The 17,502-nt window shown below is 41.4% G+C and overlaps 2 protein-coding genes across 4 annotated transcripts; both read right to left on the reverse strand.

The window, feature by feature from the left end:
* Window positions 1-633: 633 nt before the first annotated feature.
* srrm1 (serine/arginine repetitive matrix 1) lies at window positions 634-10,163 on the reverse strand. 3 transcript variants are annotated; one of them, XM_015970383.3, is made up of 17 exons: window positions 10,036-10,163; window positions 9,322-9,411; window positions 8,594-8,716; window positions 6,177-6,347; window positions 5,724-5,818; window positions 5,331-5,555; window positions 5,066-5,251; window positions 4,863-4,982; window positions 4,555-4,763; window positions 3,544-3,624; window positions 3,101-3,187; window positions 2,858-2,993; window positions 2,669-2,752; window positions 2,097-2,570; window positions 1,821-2,013; window positions 1,558-1,734; window positions 634-1,424 (listed from the first exon to the last, which is right to left on the reverse strand). In XM_015970383.3, the coding sequence occupies exons 1-17, from the start codon at window positions 10,054-10,056 to the stop codon at window positions 1,314-1,316; spliced, it is 2,583 nt and encodes an 860-aa protein (XP_015825869.3). In that variant the 5' UTR covers window positions 10,057-10,163; the 3' UTR covers window positions 634-1,313. The 3 variants fall into 3 exon arrangements, with proteins under 3 accessions (XP_015825869.3, XP_015825871.3, XP_015825870.3); XM_015970384.3 differs by having other exon boundaries at window positions 1,343-1,446; XM_015970385.3 differs by lacking the exons at window positions 8,594-8,716; window positions 9,322-9,411; window positions 10,036-10,163 and adding an exon at window positions 8,229-8,355.
* Window positions 10,164-11,733: 1,570 nt separating this feature from the next.
* Window positions 11,734-17,422, reverse strand: tdh2 (L-threonine dehydrogenase 2). Its single transcript, XM_015970388.3, has 9 exons — window positions 17,116-17,422; window positions 16,841-17,009; window positions 16,231-16,273; window positions 16,076-16,146; window positions 15,841-15,990; window positions 15,583-15,755; window positions 13,203-13,293; window positions 12,856-13,125; window positions 11,734-12,565 (listed from the first exon to the last, which is right to left on the reverse strand). Exons 2-9 carry the CDS (start codon window positions 17,004-17,006, stop codon window positions 12,420-12,422), a joined length of 1,110 nt encoding a protein of 369 aa, XP_015825874.1. The 5' UTR covers window positions 17,007-17,009; window positions 17,116-17,422; the 3' UTR covers window positions 11,734-12,419.
* Window positions 17,423-17,502: the final 80 nt, after the last annotated feature.

The raw sequence follows: 17,502 nt of genomic DNA on the forward strand, positions 1-17,502 counted from the left end.
CCGACGCCGGGAAGAGTCCACGGGAATATTTAACAGCGTGATGTCATCGGGAGAACATTCAGAAATGTGGGGAGGGATTGAGGGAATATTCTAGTAGCGGATCTCACAGAGCCACATGGCGGCTCCTAAGTTTTTAGGAATGACATCGATTTTTCCTGGTTGTTGAAACAACTTCAGACATTTAAAGACGCCTAATATGAGAATCCGGGACTTTTAACTTTACCCCGTAGACACATCAATGTCTAATTTACCCTCGGGTCTAATCTAGTGACTCGTACTTTTAAAAGGTTCGCACCATTTAAACACCGGCGTAGACTTGTCGGAGTTCGCATACAGCTCATAGCGGACTAGCGCCTGTCACAACCCCAGCATGAAAATTAGTTCAGAATGATCAAAATAATACATTTGTTGTTCTTAAACTATATATGTATTTGTTTTTCATAGAGACGCCTCACACTCCCTTCGTGTCTTGCAGCTGGGCCATGCGCCGGCAAACGCGGAAGAGGTGAACCCACAAGCTGTTTACGGAGTTTCTGGAATTCTATGATCATCAAGCACCTTCACGTGAAAATATCAGCAACTGCATGCTAACCAATTCACCATTGGTAGACAAACAACCACATGAATACAAAATTTAAACACGGATCCTAAAAAAGTTTTAATTCTGAAAGGATGACGTGACAGGAACCAGGTTACTAAATACAAACCATACACTATAGCAGTCCCACAGAAATTAGCTCAATACAGGGGTTTTTAACAAAAATTGCATATCAATCAGTTTAGAAAAAAATTAAAACATGTTTCATCCTTAAGATAGATTTAATCTTCAAACAAGACAATTTCAAAGTTGGAGAAAAAAGCAGGTTAAATGATGCCCATCTCTAAAACCGGACGTTTTGTTACAGCCTTGACGGACTCACAGTAGTGACTTGGTTTCCACTAGTAAAAGGCGTTAGTAACAGCAGATTACTTGATGGCGTTCTCACCAGTCAATGGTTCATGCACATCGGAGACAATGCACGTGCTATCATTTCTCTATGGAATCTACTGTACACAGACAAATATACCATTAACCTGCCCTACTCAAACCTCTGAAATGTAACGTTCTTCTTGCTTAACAAATTCAAAATATTAACACAAGTTTCTTTACAGTTTAGATAATAATCTATCCCACAAATCAAGTGAAGGAAAAACTCTCCAGAATGTACCAAACCAATTAAAAAAAAAAACAAGAATCGACAATTTGTACATTCTAAAGCTGAACCAAGTTGATGAGAAACATCAAAATAGGAAAACTCAGAACTTTCTTGTTCTCATGACATTTGTGATGGAGACATCTGGGCCTTCCTCATCGAGCGCAGGGCCTTCTCTCGAAGATGTTTTTCCAGATCGTCCAAGCCGTCGTCGGCGTCACTGTCTGAGTCCTGAATAAAAAGAATGTCAGACCTTTAACTAAAGTTTAGCTGCCTGAATACACACGGATTCGATGTTGGTGTTTAACATGTGGTCCCACCGAAACGATGAAGAGATGAACTAAAACAACAGAACAAACGTTACCTTTCTTGATTCTCCATCCTCCTCCGCACCGCGATTCTCCGCTACGTCTCCCGGAACAGCACCCCCGCTGCTTTTCTCCTTCTTGTGTTTCTTGTGTTTTTTGTGTTTCTTCTCCTTCTTGTGTTTCTTTTCCTTCTTCTTCTTCTTTTTCTTTCCGCCACCTTCAACATCTGATATCTGAAAACAAACATTATTTAAAAACACTTTTAAACTGTTTGTTTTCAAAAAAGAATGTTGTGTCATATTTAAGAGTAAATTCGAACCTTGCTTGGAGACGGGCTGCCTGAAGCACTACTGGGTTTTTTGACTGGAGGAGGTGGGGGAGACCCACTGACTGAGCGAGAAGGAGATGGGGAGGCGGAAGCAGGAGCTGGACCTTTCTGCGGAGCTGGCAGGGGGGAGACTGACCTCGATCTGGATGATGCTCTCCTCATTTGCTTAGGACTTGGTGAAGTTCTGTTAAAGCAATAAAAGTTGTGTAAAGAAAACTTTCAAAAGACTTACGGATTGCGTCGAACCATTCCTTGCATCTCGTTTACCTCTTCCTGTGTGGTTCTGGAGTGCGGGACACCCTGCGAATGAGCTTGCTGCTGCGTGAAGGGGACGGCTGTCGCCTCTGGTTAGATGGAGATGTACTAGAAGAAGCAAAGCGTCCCTGGGGACTCGTGGATCGTCTGACAGCCCGACTGCGGTTTGCAGGTGAGGGGGACAGGCGTCTGGCAGACGCAACAGGGGATCGTGTGTCCCTGCCTGGCCTGGCTGGCATGGGGCTCCTTTTGTGACGGGGTGGAGATGTGGACGAAGGAGGAGAGCGCCGTCTAGGACCAGGAGAGCTTCTGCGTTTAGGAGACCTAGAGAAACGTCGCTTGGAACCTGGAGAGGAGCGTCTCAGGGGTGAGCTAGACAACTTCCTCTTTGCTGGAGGCAAAGGTGAGGGGCTGTAGCGGCGCTGGATGGGAGGAGAGTAACGTCTGGGGGACATAGATCTACGACGTGGTGGCGGTGAAGGAGACCTGGAAAGAAAAAAAGAAAAATTGTTGAAAATCAATACTAATGAAAGTTTTTTTAATCCTACCCAGTAAATCCATATAAAAAGATCATTGTTACTAGCCTGCGTCTAGGAGAGGGAGATCTGCGGCGGCGTGGGGGAGATGGAGAGCGACGTCTACGTCCAGGAGATGGAGAACGTCTTCTTCTGAAGGAATAATAACAAATAAAAACATTTGTTCAAGAACAAATGGAAACATAAAACCTTAACAGACGTCAGATCATCCAGATACTGAGGAGATAAGCGTCTGACCTTGGGGAGGCGTCCCGATGCCGCCTACGAGGTGATGGTGTGCGGCTACGCCTCCTCCTCACTTCACCGTTTCTGGCTCCTGGCCCTGTAGCTGACCTCTTAGGTCCCTCATCCTCTGATGATGAAGATCCTGAATCTGAAACCACATGAAACAAATAAAAACTTTTTAATGGCCTTTTACTGTATGCAGTAAAGGAAAAACACCAAAATCTAGGGTTAGGACGAACGAGGCTGGACACAGACCTGAAGAAGATTGCTGATTCTGCCTGCGATACTGACGTCTCTGCTGCACCGAGTCGGCTGTTGCCCCTTTTTCATTTTTGTCCTCCTCTGAAAAGCAAAGCATCGGTTGTCTGATCAGTGTTCGTACCACTCTACAAAAGCATCATGTAAAAGTGACAACCAATGCTTCTGTCTTACCAATAAGACCCGTTATGCTGTGTTTAAATGTAACGGAAGGAAAGTTTACAAAAGGAAGCATTCTTAAAAAAATCGTTGAGCAGGACTTTAAGCTGTTATTTTTGTGGAAGAGGAAAACATTTTAAAAAACACCTGGAATAATTTAGTCTAAGCGATTAGCTAATCTGGATCAGTAATGACCCTCGGGTGATGGCACCTATTTTATGGAGACTTGCTGTATAAACGAAGTACGATCTGAGCTTCATTAGGCCGAGGATTTGACTTACCAGAGTCAGACCCATCAGAAGCTCGTGCTTTTGCATTAGCAGGTGGAGAATCATCCATTCTTCTTTGTTTTTGCTTTAAACCTAAAACCAAAACATTCAGTTTTAGATGCATTTATTGTAACCAAGTTAATTTAAAGATCACGTCACCTCCAAATCAACTTTTTTTCTGATAAACTATATAAATGTGTGTCTAATCGTGCTGCAGACACGTGTAGTCAATAGTTTTGCACTTAAGTGCATTTTAGTAAAAAATTTAATTTTCTGCCTAAAACTGTCAGTGTTGTGCCGTTGTCAGGTAAAAACTCTGCACTGCAGTTGAATTTAAATCTGCCATCGCTATTGGCTAAGAGGTACCCTAGAACGTTAGCTGGTACCATAGGATGTCACAATGCTTTTGTGAGCGTGTGTATTTGTTAGCGGCTCCGCCCTCTCGGTCTGCTAGGCAACAGCATTTGTTGCATTTTTCAAACAGGAAGTGGGAGTGGAGTAAGTTTCTTGTAAAGATCAAGTCACCCCCTACAAGAAACTTACTCCACTCCATGTTTGAAAAATGCCACAAATGCTGTTGCATAGCAAATCGAAAGGCCGGAGCCGCTAACAAATACACACACACGCGCTCACAAAAGCATTGTGACATCATTATGTACCTGCTAACGTCATTGTGTACCTCTTAGCTAACAGTGATGGCAGATTTAAATTGAACTGTAGTGCAGAGATTTTACTTGACAGTTTGTCAGAATATTTAAATTTTAACTAAGAAGCATTAAAGTGCCAAATTACTGACTACACGTGTCTACAGCACGATTCGACTAATTTATGTAGTTTATCAGCAAAAAAAGTTGATTTGGGGGAGACTTGCTCTTTAACAATGGTTACATTTAACAAGTAGAATTACAGGGAAGGGTTTGTCTTTTCTTATAACTTATAAATCTAAGTTTCATTTAGATATTTTATCAATCAACATTAAAAATGAAACAGCTAGGAGGCTAAAGCTAACGTGTCGAGTCATACCCAATGACATGAGAGGGGAAGGAGACCTCCGGCCTCTTCTTGCTCGTGGAGACAGCGATCGCTTGTCCTTTGGTGCGGGACTGATAGACGTGTCAAAACGGCGGACTTGTTTACGGGGGGGCGTGGGGGATATTCTCTTCACAGGCTTTTTGGGTGAACGTGAACCAGAGGAGCTGCTGCCAGAAAACGAGGCAGAACGAGAGCGTCTCCTAACAAGGAAATGCGAAAAATTAGAAAGACATTATTAAAGCATCTGTCGTCATGAGATTCAGGTACAATCTGTAAAAGCTGCCCTGCACCTCACTGACCTGCGGACTGGGGAACGCCTAGGTCGATGTCTAGAGCCAGCCGGGCCGCGTCTAGGAGGACTCCATCGTCGAGGAGACATTCTCCTTCTGGGACTTTGTCTTCTACGAGGGGAGTACGACCTGATACAGAAGAGAGGAAAACGATCAACTTAAAAAACAAATACCTTTTTTTGTACAGAGTAAAATGATATTTTAATAAAGACCTTGAGCGAGAGCGTCGTCTGTGAGAGCGGGAATGAGACGGGGAGGGTGAACGATGGTGAGGTCTCTCCTTCCTCACGTCCTTTTCACGAGATCTCGGCCTCTCCTCTTTCTTGTGAGACTTTTCTGGGGATGTTTCTTTGACCTCAGAAACTGAGTCAGCTTTTACCAACTCCACCACTGCATCACTAGAAAAGAAAAGCATTTATTTTTGTCATTACATGTTACAATCCAAATCCTACAGGTAGGACACACAGAGACACAAACCCAGTAGAAGAAGCTTCTTGGATAACCGGCTCAGTCGGCTCTTTCTCTGAAGTATCAGCTTCAACAAGCTGCTGTGAGGCTCTAGTGGAAGACTGCATCAGAGGTGGGGCGGGTGAGTTTGCACTGAGCGGACTGGGTTTGCGTCTTGGGGAGCGTGACGGGCTGCGTTTTCTTTCCCGTTTGGCAGGCGACCTTCGTCGTGGTGATGGTGACCTGGTTTTCCTCCTGACCAAAGGAACAGAACAGACGTTAATATGAACGGATGTTTCCCAGTGATCGTGATCAAACAATAATTAGTTCCAAACATGTTATACCTTTGGGATAATCTATGTCACTATAGTAAATTTAACAACAGAAGAAGTTTGATTCACATTTAAAACAAAAACCTCCCACCTTCTTGGGCTCTTGGACTGAGCCCTCTCTCTGGTGTCTTTATCCTTCTTGTCCTCATCCACCTTTCTCAGGGAAGCCAGTTTCTCTTGTTCAATCTGTCAAATATTAAACTATAGCTGAATAATATACTAACAAACATGGACAACTCGGACTAAGCTGCCGTTTTCAAAATAAAATGTACCTCAAGTGTAAAATTTTGTGTTTTCCAAAACGTTCTCCATCAGGATTAAAACGTATTATTTACCTGATTAATTACATTGTCAACGTTGTATAGGGGTGGCAATAAATACATTTTATTGAATAAGATGAATTTGTTTTTTATGAAGATTTTATTTTGGATAAAATAAAATTTTACATGCATTCTTTTTACTCCATTTATAGTGTCTGTTTATCCCGTAAAGTCTGAGGAAGTGCACTTTCATATAAAGTTCTGAGGTTCTAAAGACGCATCACCTGTCTCTGTCGGATTTCCTCCTTCTTCTGTTCCAGGAAAGCAGACGGGATGCCAGCAATGTTCTCCTGGGCACTCAGCAGCAGGGGCCACAGGTCTCCCATGAACTCACGGGCGTTCTTGCCATTCAGAAACCCTGTCAGGTTGATCTGCATCATCTTACTATCAGGATGCTGCAACATACACAATAAAGGGGGAAAGAAAAAGAGACAAAGCCGTTGAAATAATAGAAAACATAAAAAGGAGGCAGGGTCCCACACATGGGGCTTCCCACCATCTATCCCTGTCTAGACTAAACCTGGGATAATCTAGCTAACCAGATCTAAATCATACACAATGCCGTCTACAATACTGGACTCAGAAACTTTTAATTAATTATTTACTCAGTCTGTACTGAACTCTTGAAACTGAGAATGCAAGTTAGCTGAGGGGAGACATTTCTAGCAATGTAAACAAAAAACTGCATGCAATAATTCTGTTGTAAATCCCTAAATAATTTTAAAATAATCAGCATTTTGTGATCATATTTGTACTACTGCTCTACTTTTTACCCCGCCCCATTTGCCCCAGTCTCCCCACAGTCTACACTTCAGGGGTTAAACAAATAACCACAATACAGAGTGCATCAAAACCCAACACTGCAAGTACAGTTCCGGTGTCTTCAGTGAGTCCCGTGGGATCAGTGGGCACGGAGCTCCATTGGCTTGCTTCCGCCTCCCTACTGCTTGAGACTCAACCACCATGAGCTTAATGTTATATCATTTATCTAAATTGCAAGAGACGAACAAGCAATAATGAGTACAGTTACACACAAACTTTATTTTTTATTAAAACAAGTGTTAAAACTAGCCAAACTGTAATCTCTATTCTATCACAAAATCCACTTCACCCCAGTTAGCTTTAAGAACTAGGAAAAAACAAAAATAGAATAGAAATTATGTAAACATCATACTAGTATCATTTATACACAATTACATTTCTATTAGCAGAAAAGAGCCAAAGTTCAAAAGAAGGCCAGTTTGAATAGATGCCAAAACTTGCAATCAGGTACTTTGGGAACTTAAGTATTCTGACGTTATTCCTCAGGCTGATTTAGCAAAAGAACAAAAAATGTTATATTTGCAAGTTATTGGTCACTATGCAGAGGTCTCACATGCTTAAGAGGTTACCACTGGATCATAAAAGTTTTTAAAAAGTCTAAAACTAGAAAGTATTTAAAAATAAAATAACATACATGGTAAAGAAGAGACATAAATGAATATTCTGAAATGATTACAAATCAGGTTTTATAGCAATAAGCTGAAAAGTATTGTTTCTGTAGAAAATCTCGTTTGTGCTGACCTCCTGTGGTTGAAGTTCTCTACTTGCAATAGTAATGCACTCTGCTCGCCTTCAACACAGACCATAAACGGTTTCCATCAACATATTTTTCATTTCTATTTTGAGTTTTATGAAATATTTCAGGTTTATTAGAATAAAACTGTTCATCCTGTAAAATTATAAACTAACAGAGTTATTTGGGGAAAACCATGCATAAATAAATAAAAGTTTTGGCAAAAAGGGAAACAAAAGAAGCATCTAATTTAGCTTGTTTTATTTGTTTCTGGCTGCTGGCGTTTTTAATTCTCAGCCTTCCCCAACAGAACTGAAAAATATTCTTTCTACACATCTTCATTTATTAACTCAAAGAAATGCAGCATGTACCTCATGTAGGTCAACATCTATGAGATTTGTTTAAAATAGACAACTTGATGGAAACGCAGCAACTCTCGAGTGCAGTTAAATAAAAGTGCAACAGAATGCACGTTATACTCAACAGAAGTGCAACTGATGCAAAACTTGCAATCAGGGGTGGTCAGTGAGACAATACTTTTCAGGGTTAAAACAAATTTTTATTTTTTATACTTAAAAATAAACCATGGCATTTTCTAAACCCTTTTCTGGATTAATGAAGGTAGTTGGCATCTAAAAATGCCTACGGAGAATATGATAATGGAACTGTTCAGTTGTGTCTTTCACTGACAAGATGTAGATGATCCCTATATACAACTCACCTCAAAACACACACTGCATCATGAAGGGAGAGTTGGGCTCAGAGACTTTGGGCTCAGGAGAGAGCTAATTAGATGTTGGTGCTATACTTCTGATGCAAGGTATAACATCCATATTGGTTCAGGCCTTTTAAATCATAAATCACATCATCATTAGAAGACTGCTAAATAAAAAGGCACGTTGTCACATAACAGCAAAACAAGATCTACACAAATAAACCAACTATTTTTTACTTTACCCATTCATTCTCAGTTTGACTAGGATGTGCATTTATTTTACTAACATCCCTTCTTGCTGGCTAAGCAATGCCCTGAATTACAACAGCTCTGACAGAAAAAAAATAAAACAAACAGAGGAAAAACAATACCTTCTCTTCAAGTTGGTTGAATATGAACTCAATGACCACATCATCCTCAAAGCCAAGAATCTCTGTCACACGTTGGGTAATCCACGGTTTGATGACTTCCAAGTTGACTTTGGTCATGTCCACCTGAGAAAAAACAGGCAAGTCAATATTTTTAAAAAGTGATCATCTTTATACTCATTTTATTGGAATAAGCAGCATTACACAGGCACTCAGATGCAATTACCAAATGCATTTATGCAAAATAGTCACATTAATGGGTTATATCTATTACAGATGTCAGGTCACACAAGGAACAGACTTATTTGGGATTTTTACTTGGGTATTTGCCACAAATCCAACCTCTACAACAAATCCTATTCAAAATAAAATATTGACGTACACAAGCAGATTACATATGGAGAAGTAAGATATGTCTCAGCGGCCCTAAAAGAAAATTTTTGTTTTCATTTAACATTCAGAACAGAAAAACCTCTGATTGTTACGGTTTGTCTGGGATATGATGAATAGGTCAGAGGTCTCCAAAGCGCTTTACACTACAGTGTATCACTCATCCAATCACACACACATTCACATGCCGATGGTGATGAGCTACAATGTAGCCACAACTGTCCTGGGGCTCAATGATAAAAATGAGGTGCTACCGGTCCCTCTGACCACCACATGTTTGGATGCTATATGATGAGAAATAACCAGAATAACAGTTTAATCACCATCAGGAGATCACATACCTTCTTGTCCAAACATTCTGCAAATTTCAGCTGCTTCAGTAGTTTTTTCTGCTTGTTGCTGAAACGGTTGTCCTGCTCCGCACTCGTACCCTAAAATATTCAACAGATAGAAATTAGTGTATTCGGGTTACACATGACACTGAACTAGCAACAAGCTAGCTAGCCGGTTGCTAAGTACTAACAAGGAAGATTACATTAGCAAGAAAGCGGTGTCAACGATAACAGCGTCGATATAAATGTGCTCTTAAAGGTCTGAATGGTGTCAGTCTTCAATAAGCCGAAAGTTAAATGTACCAAAGTAACGTTGGCGTAACATGGTCGTGACTAGCTCGTTTAGGCACAACACCGGGCGCCATCTTAAGCCAAGGCCAACAATTTAGCTGCACGGACCTGTCTAATTCCTGAGAAGACTATATGAAAATTATACCAAAAATGCTGAGATGCGTTAGTAAAATAACATAACACGGGCTCAAAATAATACAATTATCAGTTTCATAAAAACAATACTAATTTCCAAATTAGCTACATTGAAAAGAGGACTGACTACAAATAGCAGAATCGTTCAAAATCAGTTGATAGACGGAGCCATTACCGCACCGCTTCTATCAAGTGTGGCCCTCGACCAAACTGTAAACGGGATATTAATGCCAATTTATTAACATTCAGCGCGACACAAATTTATAAAAATGATAGATGTTTGTTTCAAACACTCACGCGGAAGAATCCCGCGTCCATTCTCGGTGAAAATCGATTGTTTCAAGCGCTGCGGAGAAAGAAGTGCGTCCCTCTGGTGAAGCTCGAGTGGCCAGCCGGATGCAGAGTGAGCCCCTACAGGATGTAACGAGTACTGCGCTTGCCCGCGTCATTTTTTATTTCTTTCCACTTATTGACAATTCTTATTTTTTACATTAATTTCTAAATATATCAGTTTCATATTTTATTCAGTTCATACATTTTTTATTCCGTTTTTATATATTTAAAAGTACTTTACTGTAAACCATATACATTGAATACATGAAACCTCTAAGTGGCATTTATTAGGACTGGTATATTTAGAAAACAAGGAGTCAGAATCTTCACCATCTCCATGGTTTGGGGGTACAGTTACACTCCCTCTGCAAGGGGCGAGGGTTGCTATGTTGGTTTGGTTCCCCTGTGCTTGGTAGCCCTTTGTGGAGTTTAGGCCAATGGGGAATGGGGTTGTCTGGCTCCTGGCTGACCTGCATTGGCGTGATGATGATGTGCTGGGCTTGGGACTCCAGGACTGACAGCCCCAAGTGGGTTCCCGTTGGCTGGAGGCTGGTGTCCTTTCGTCCTCAGGCTGGTTCCCCTTCTTGCCCAGGTTGGGTTCATCCCATCATCTGGGATGGCTGAATAGTGTTGGTTCTTTGGGAGCTGTTGGTTGTTGGAGAATTTGTGGCCACCTAGATCTGCTGCTGGTAGGACCTGGGCTGGCATGGAGCAGCTCCTCCCTCATAACATAGACAGTATTTTTTTAAACACTCCTGGTGACAAATCTTCATACAGACATTCCAATACATACTAGCAGATATCAACCAATATCAACTGGATGCATCACAGGTTGTCCTGGATGAAGGTAAATGGCAGATTAGTCTGTAGCCTGATTATTTCTTTGCAGAAAACTTGGATATCACATAAACCTTTCAGTTTGTTCACAAAGTTTCTACCGACATGTAAAAGACATGGTTTTAACACAAGGAGAGCCTCCCAAGTAACCTTTACCCTTCCATTGCCAAAAACGAATGCCCTCAAGAGAAGTCATTTACAGAGCTGTTTCATATTGGAATATCCGGCCTCCAGGAGTGGCATTAATAAATAATCATGGCAGATTCAAGAAAATTCTTAAGACTTTGGTCATCCATAACAACTTAAAACTAAATGACTGATGTGGGCTTTTAAATTAGTTTTTAATCAATTTCCCTCTGGGATTAATAAAGTATTTTTGAATTGAATTGAATTGAATTATAGTTATTAACTGGCCGGGGGTGGGGGTGGGGTGGGGTGGGGGGGGTGTTGGTATTTTCTTATTTGAATGATTTTATCTTTGCTGAATTTTCTTATTAATGGATACATTTGTTTAAATGTTTTGTATGTTCTTTTTCTTACACTGTATATGTACTATTGTAAATGTTTTTTAATGATGTGGACCCCAGGAAGAATAGTCTTCACTATGGTGAAGACTAATGGGGATCCTTAAATAAACAAATAGTAGACCAATACACAGACACACACACACACACACACACACACACACACACACACCAAAAATCATTAAAAACAACCATATATTTTCTTTACTAATAATTTATGGATTATGCACATATTGGAAACAATAAATAATTTTTTTTCTGTGATCATTAAATTTTTACCACAAAATGCACATCTTTGAAATATTGTACAAAAGTCTGTTTATTTTGTCTAAACAACACTTGAATTATCTGTGATTATTAGTAAGTCTTAGTTCCACATACACTGCATTTTATACATTTTTTTATTCCAATGCATATCATATTATTTTCGAACCAAAGTCACTCTAGAGCCTAAAAATAATTTTCAAAATATGTAACAAGAGTAATTGCATGTATAACATCTGAGTGATGTGTTATTTTTACATTATAGTCTCTGGCATCTTACAAAATAATGTTCAGTGAAACAGGCAGAATACAGCATGGTAGTCCAGACTGATGTGAGCGAGCCATTCCAGTGAACACCTGGTCCACGTTGCCTTGGACACACACTGCTACAATGTGTTGTGGTCATGCATTAAAATATGTTAAAACCCCAGTTGAGGCACTTTCTCATGTGTAAAGTGAAATAATGCAATAACAAATAGAAACAACAAAGATGAGGATATGTAACAATGTATGATTCCCTGAATTAGACTGCGAAATCCTGACTTTGTAGATGAGTATGACATATTGAGAAGTTCTGACTGAGAATTCTTTATTTACAATCAACTTCTAAAAGATTGGCGTGATTATGCAGGAACAAATACTGGAAACTGCTGGGGAAAACCAATGGTAAACGAAAGAAGGTCATCCATGGAGCTTGGGTCGGTCTTTGTAGGGAAGGTTTTGCTAGCTGACTGGAAAGCCCTCGATGATCCTCTTGTCGCGAACAGATTTCAGCATATCTGACACGAGTTCCTCAAGCCCAAAGGCCGGCTTCCAGCCCCAGTCCCTCCTGGCATTAGTGTCGTCAAATCTCACAGGCCAGCTGTCAGCTGCAAAGTGACAAAATATCTTATAGCTGTGTTACTTTCACAATACTGTTCCAGCTTTCACCCTCCCACTGTCTTTATGGGCGACCCTGCAAGGAAAGTTGACCATGGAGCAGGATTGATGGTTTATCCTTTGAGGTCTACGTGGCAGGGGTGAGGTGGTGCTCACTCCTCACCCCTGCCACATGAACCCCAAGGGATAAACCATCAACCCTGCTCAATGGTCAACTTTCCTCGCAGGGTCACACCCATTAGGGCCGTGGGAGGGTTAATTAGTTAAATTATCATCATACCGATTGTCTGGCGCACAGAGTCTGGATTGTAAGTGACCTTAAGGTGAGGGAGATGCTTGCGGATTTCTTGGGCCACCTCCTCTGGGGTGAAGCTCATGGCATCTATGTTGTAGGTCCGCAGCGATAGCTGGCACTCTGGAGCCTGCATGTACTCCACAGTGGCACGGTGGCAGTCTGAGATGTGCATCATGGGAAGTCGGGTGTCAGGACGCAGGTAGCACACATGGTGACCTGTACTTAGAGCATCATGGAAGATCTGAACGGCATAGTCTGTGACAAAACGAAGTTTAAATTTATGCCGATGACATCCAGATGATTAGAGCGTGAGATTGTGAGGTGAGAAATACCTGTCGTTCCTCCACCAGGGTGGGTGTTCACTGATATCACACCAGGGTAACGCAGGCAGCGGAAGTCCAAACCGTATTTGTGATGGAGATACTGCAGAAACAATAGCCTTTAAAGCTGCAATGGCATAGCTGCACACATAAAACTAATGGTTTTCATGCCTCTTGATAAATGTTCTAACTAGTATAATGATAATATATTGTGGAGATGGAAAAAAGAAAGAATAAACTATGAAGTGGTTCTCTCGCATTTGTCTAAAAATCTCAGTCAATAATATGGCTCGGTCCAAAACCAATGCCTGGACCATCCAGTTGTCAGTCTCACCGAACCATTGCACTTGCACACTTCCCTGGGTCCACCATTCATTACTTTTTTGTGTAATTCGTGACAGAACTACACTGGTATGTGTAACGGAATGAAATGAAAGTCATTTCCCCCCTTTCCTCAGCAAGAACTAATCTGCATGAGATATTGCTCAAGGTCATGCATTTGCTTCTAAAACTTCTCCTTTCCAGCTCAAGGGAAGAATGAAGACAAAGGACTCTTTCTTTTTAATAAATCAAAGAACTCTATTTTTAATAAAGCTAATCAAACAAAGTGTTAGTCCAATAATAATGTGGACCAATCTGTGAACTGACAATATTATGATTAGTATGCTTTTTAATAAGTAATATGACTTTAATCTAGCTGCACTAGACATCCTGATCATACGTAATGTAAACGCATGACACATTGCGTTTACTCATCCAATCAGAACCTTCCTTTCCGAAGCGTGGCATAGTCTCTGTGGTGTTCATAAATCTGTCCAACTTTGATTCGACCAGAAATCAAAACATCCAGATTAATAAAACCAGTCCCCACGCCATCTTAGATCAGTTCACCGCATTCTAAGAGAAGTATCGGACCGGCCACCCGGACTTCCTTTTTAAGCAAAGAACCAACAAGCTGGATAAAATCTGTTGCACTTTACCAACCAAGCAACGGTTCCCTTCAGAATAAAAGCTGAACTCACTGACCCAAGGGGGGTCCATCTGACGCTGTCAAGCAACTGTTGATTTTTACCTGGAGACAATCCAAAGACTAGTCTGTCGTACTGCTGACGCCGTTTCATCGGCTCCGGTACCGAAAGAGGGGTCCGAGGACCTGGCAGTCTGGATCTGTACAGAGGTCTAATTCTAAGGGTATGTGTTGAGTGACAAATATGGTGTCTCATGTGTTTATGAAACTCCGATCATAGCTTAAGAGCAAAACATCACAACATCACTCAGACTTGCTTCTCCGGATACGAGAGTTCTGATGACAACATCACTCACACATACACCATTCATCTCACGTCTCATTCACACCAAGATCCATTCATCACTTAGAATTTAGTTAGTCTTGTTTAAAATTGTTTAGAAATAAATCTTCTTAAACGTTTTAAAGGTGACTCTCTCTTCTGTTGTCTCTCAGTTAATACGAAGTGTTACATAATCCCTGCAAAAAAAAGTTCCAATCTTCTGGTTAAAAGTACCCAAAGATCCATAAGATTAATTTCATATTTACTATGGAATCTTATGTCTTATGGTTCATTAAACAGATGTAAATTAAACCCTTACATAAGAGAGGTTCTCTGCTCAGTAATATCACAAAAGGAGAAACAGACGGCTGCTACGGCTGCTATGGCTACAACTTTAAGATGAACTACCAGAGTCCCAAAAAGAAAAACACCAATTTGAAGTCACAGACAACAAAAGACAAACGGAGCTAGAAAACAACAGCAGGTGTTAGCGCTCTCTCGTTTCCCCGGTTCCGGTACCCGGTACCCGATGAACGCAGCCCAGGGATGAAAGTCGACACGAGGGGTGAGTGTTCCGTGACTGTGTTTGTGGTTGAAAGCTAGCTTGTTTTGCAGAGTTGTTATTGCAGATTTGAAGGGAGACTAGGTCGTTTTGGCTTGCTTTAAGTACCCCCAGAGTCCAATTGTAAAACCATGAGCAAAACTTATTTCCTTTTAACCCCTTAACCTAACAGCTGAAAGGTCTCCCCAGCCTTCCTTAGTGTCTACAGGTGTGATTCATCACTAAACTAAACAAATCAGCTGTGTTTGTGATCTAAAACATGCAGGAAACATGCTGGAACAAGACTAAAGCGCCAGGTGTGTCAGCTCAATGTTTTTCTAAGTCCCAACAGACCGGACAGGCAACTCTGAAGTTGCAAATGCGGTATTCTGGCCACAGGGGGCAATGGGGGCTGGGTGGCCTTTCAATACCCTGTAAAGGATCATTTTAGCACATACTGGCTCAAGAAAAATGATTTAAAATATGAAAAAGTTGCTAAGTATCCCTTTAACAGCCATTCTAAGTTGGGTAAACAATGTTCCTCACAGTTCAAAAATCCTACCTCGCCCATCAGTTCACCGTGCACTTTGGAGACACCATAGATGGTTCTTGGGCGCTGTACGCAGAGGTCAGGAGCTGGGTCACGTGGGGATGAGGGGCCAAATGCTCCAATGGTGCTGGGCACAAAGAGGCGAAGGCAGTTTTCCAGAGCCAAGTCCAGAACGTTGTGTAGTCCTGGAAAGGCAACACCAGATTAGACAACTTCTAACACGATGAAACCTAAAACTTCGAGGAATGTAAAGTGAATATTAGAGCAAACCTGTGATGTTAATTTTTCGTGCCAAAGCCACATTAGCTTCCCCCACAGCACTGAGCAAAGCGCTGTAATGGACCAGCCAAGTGATTTGATGGTTTATAATCAGTTCTCTCAGGTGTTTGTAATCCAGAACATCAGCATACACGAATGGGCCTGAAGGAACATTCAACAGACTAAGGAGAAAAGCTTCAAATCTAAACTACAAGATGAGCTAACCCTTGGATCAGGTTTCACTTACCGCTGGAGTAAACATGAGGCGGAGGCTTCTTGATGTCTGACAGGATTACGTTTTCTGCCCCATATTGTTTCCTGATTTTTGATGCAGACGAAATGGGACTCAAATGTCAGATAAGTTGACAAACCTGGAAGTTTTTAGGAATTTGTGTGACTCACCTCAACATCTCAGCAAGTCCGACACCTAACTGCCCCAAACCACCTACACACACACACACACACACACACACACACACACACACACACACACACACACACACACACACACACACACACACACACACACACACACACACACACACACACACACACACACACATTTGTGTTTTATACAAGACTAAATTATTTACTTTGCTTTCAGACCTAAATGTATTTGGTTGACCATGTATATGTAAACAATTCTCAAACTGAGGCTTTATTCCAGAACAAATAACTCGCTCAGGGCTATTATTCACCTCCCCTTTATGTCACTAAATCTATGCTATTGTGATGGATCTAAACGGGGTCCTATAGCAAGTGCACCATGAAAACAACATGAACAAGGCAACAGATGTTTGAGGTTTTCAGATAATGGTGGAAGACGCTCGGAAACTTTATTGAATTTAAGATCAGTGATCTAAGTCACTCTCACCTAAGGCATCCCACAGCTAGTCACTTAGACCTTCTCAAATCCAGAAATACCACAGAGGAACGTGGTAGAGAATGTAACCAGAACCATACATTGGATGATTTAACTAACAGAGCTAATGATGTGGGAAATGTGTCTCACCTGTGATGAGAACACGTGGGACTTCCTCAGGAACTTGAGGGCCACAGGCGTCCTGGCTGTTCCACTTGCTCATGTACCTGGGCAACAAACCGGTCCAGTTCCACACCCTGCTGAGACAGCCTCGACAGAACAGGCCCAGCATACACACCTGAACACCTGGCAGCATTTCCTGAAGCATTTGGAAAGATATTACATTCAAATAACTCAATTTTGACAACAATCTGTGTTGTTAAAATAGGTTTTTCAAATCTTAAGATAAAAGGAAAACGTGTTACCTTTTCTGGTGATCCACGGCCAACTGATGCAACGCAGGATGTCCACAGCTGATCCTCAACAGAAAACTATAAGTTAAGAGCATTTAAGGGTCAGAAATAAAAAGGGTACCATCCATTTGGTTACGGCCCCAGTCCACCCAGTAACCACCGGATCAATAAGCAGAAGTATGAAGTCATGCTGGGTTGTGTGATTCGTTTCCACTTTCAGTGCGTTCTGTTGCTCTTGACCGAACCAAACTACAGTGCCCAGCTTGTCCGTGTGCAAAACATGCTGACTTGCTGTTTTTTTTTGGGGGGGGGGGGGGGGATTATTGTGAGGTCTGTTTAGCTGAGCTTAACAAGACTGGGAGGTGTGTCAGCCATAGATGCGTCTTCTATTGATGATTG

Source organism: Nothobranchius furzeri, chromosome 18 (genome assembly GCF_043380555.1).
Source record: "Nothobranchius furzeri strain GRZ-AD chromosome 18, NfurGRZ-RIMD1, whole genome shotgun sequence".
Classification (NCBI taxonomy): Eukaryota; Metazoa; Chordata; class Actinopteri; order Cyprinodontiformes; family Nothobranchiidae; genus Nothobranchius; species Nothobranchius furzeri.

Coding starts and splice junctions, on each gene's coding strand:
- tdh2 (XM_015970388.3), bottom strand. CDS start 17,006: ATGCTGCCAGGTGTTCAGGTGTGTATGCTGGGCCTGTTCTGTCGAGGC. Junction 13,126..13,202: donor CCCTGGTGGAGGAACGACAG/GTATTTCTCACC, acceptor GTTTTGTCACAG/ACTATGCCGTTCAGATCTTC. Junction 12,566..12,855: donor CTCTGTGCGCCAGACAATCG/GTATGATGATAA, acceptor GTCACTTTGCAG/CTGACAGCTGGCCTGTGAGA.
- srrm1 (XM_015970383.3), bottom strand. CDS start 10,056: ATGGACGCGGGATTCTTCCGC. Junction 8,717..9,321: donor CAGAATGTTTGGACAAGAAG/GTATGTGATCTC, acceptor GTTTTTTCTCAG/GTGGACATGACCAAAGTCAA. Junction 5,556..5,723: donor CAGTCCAAGAGCCCAAGAAG/GTGGGAGGTTTT, acceptor TCCTTTGGTCAG/GAGGAAAACCAGGTCACCAT.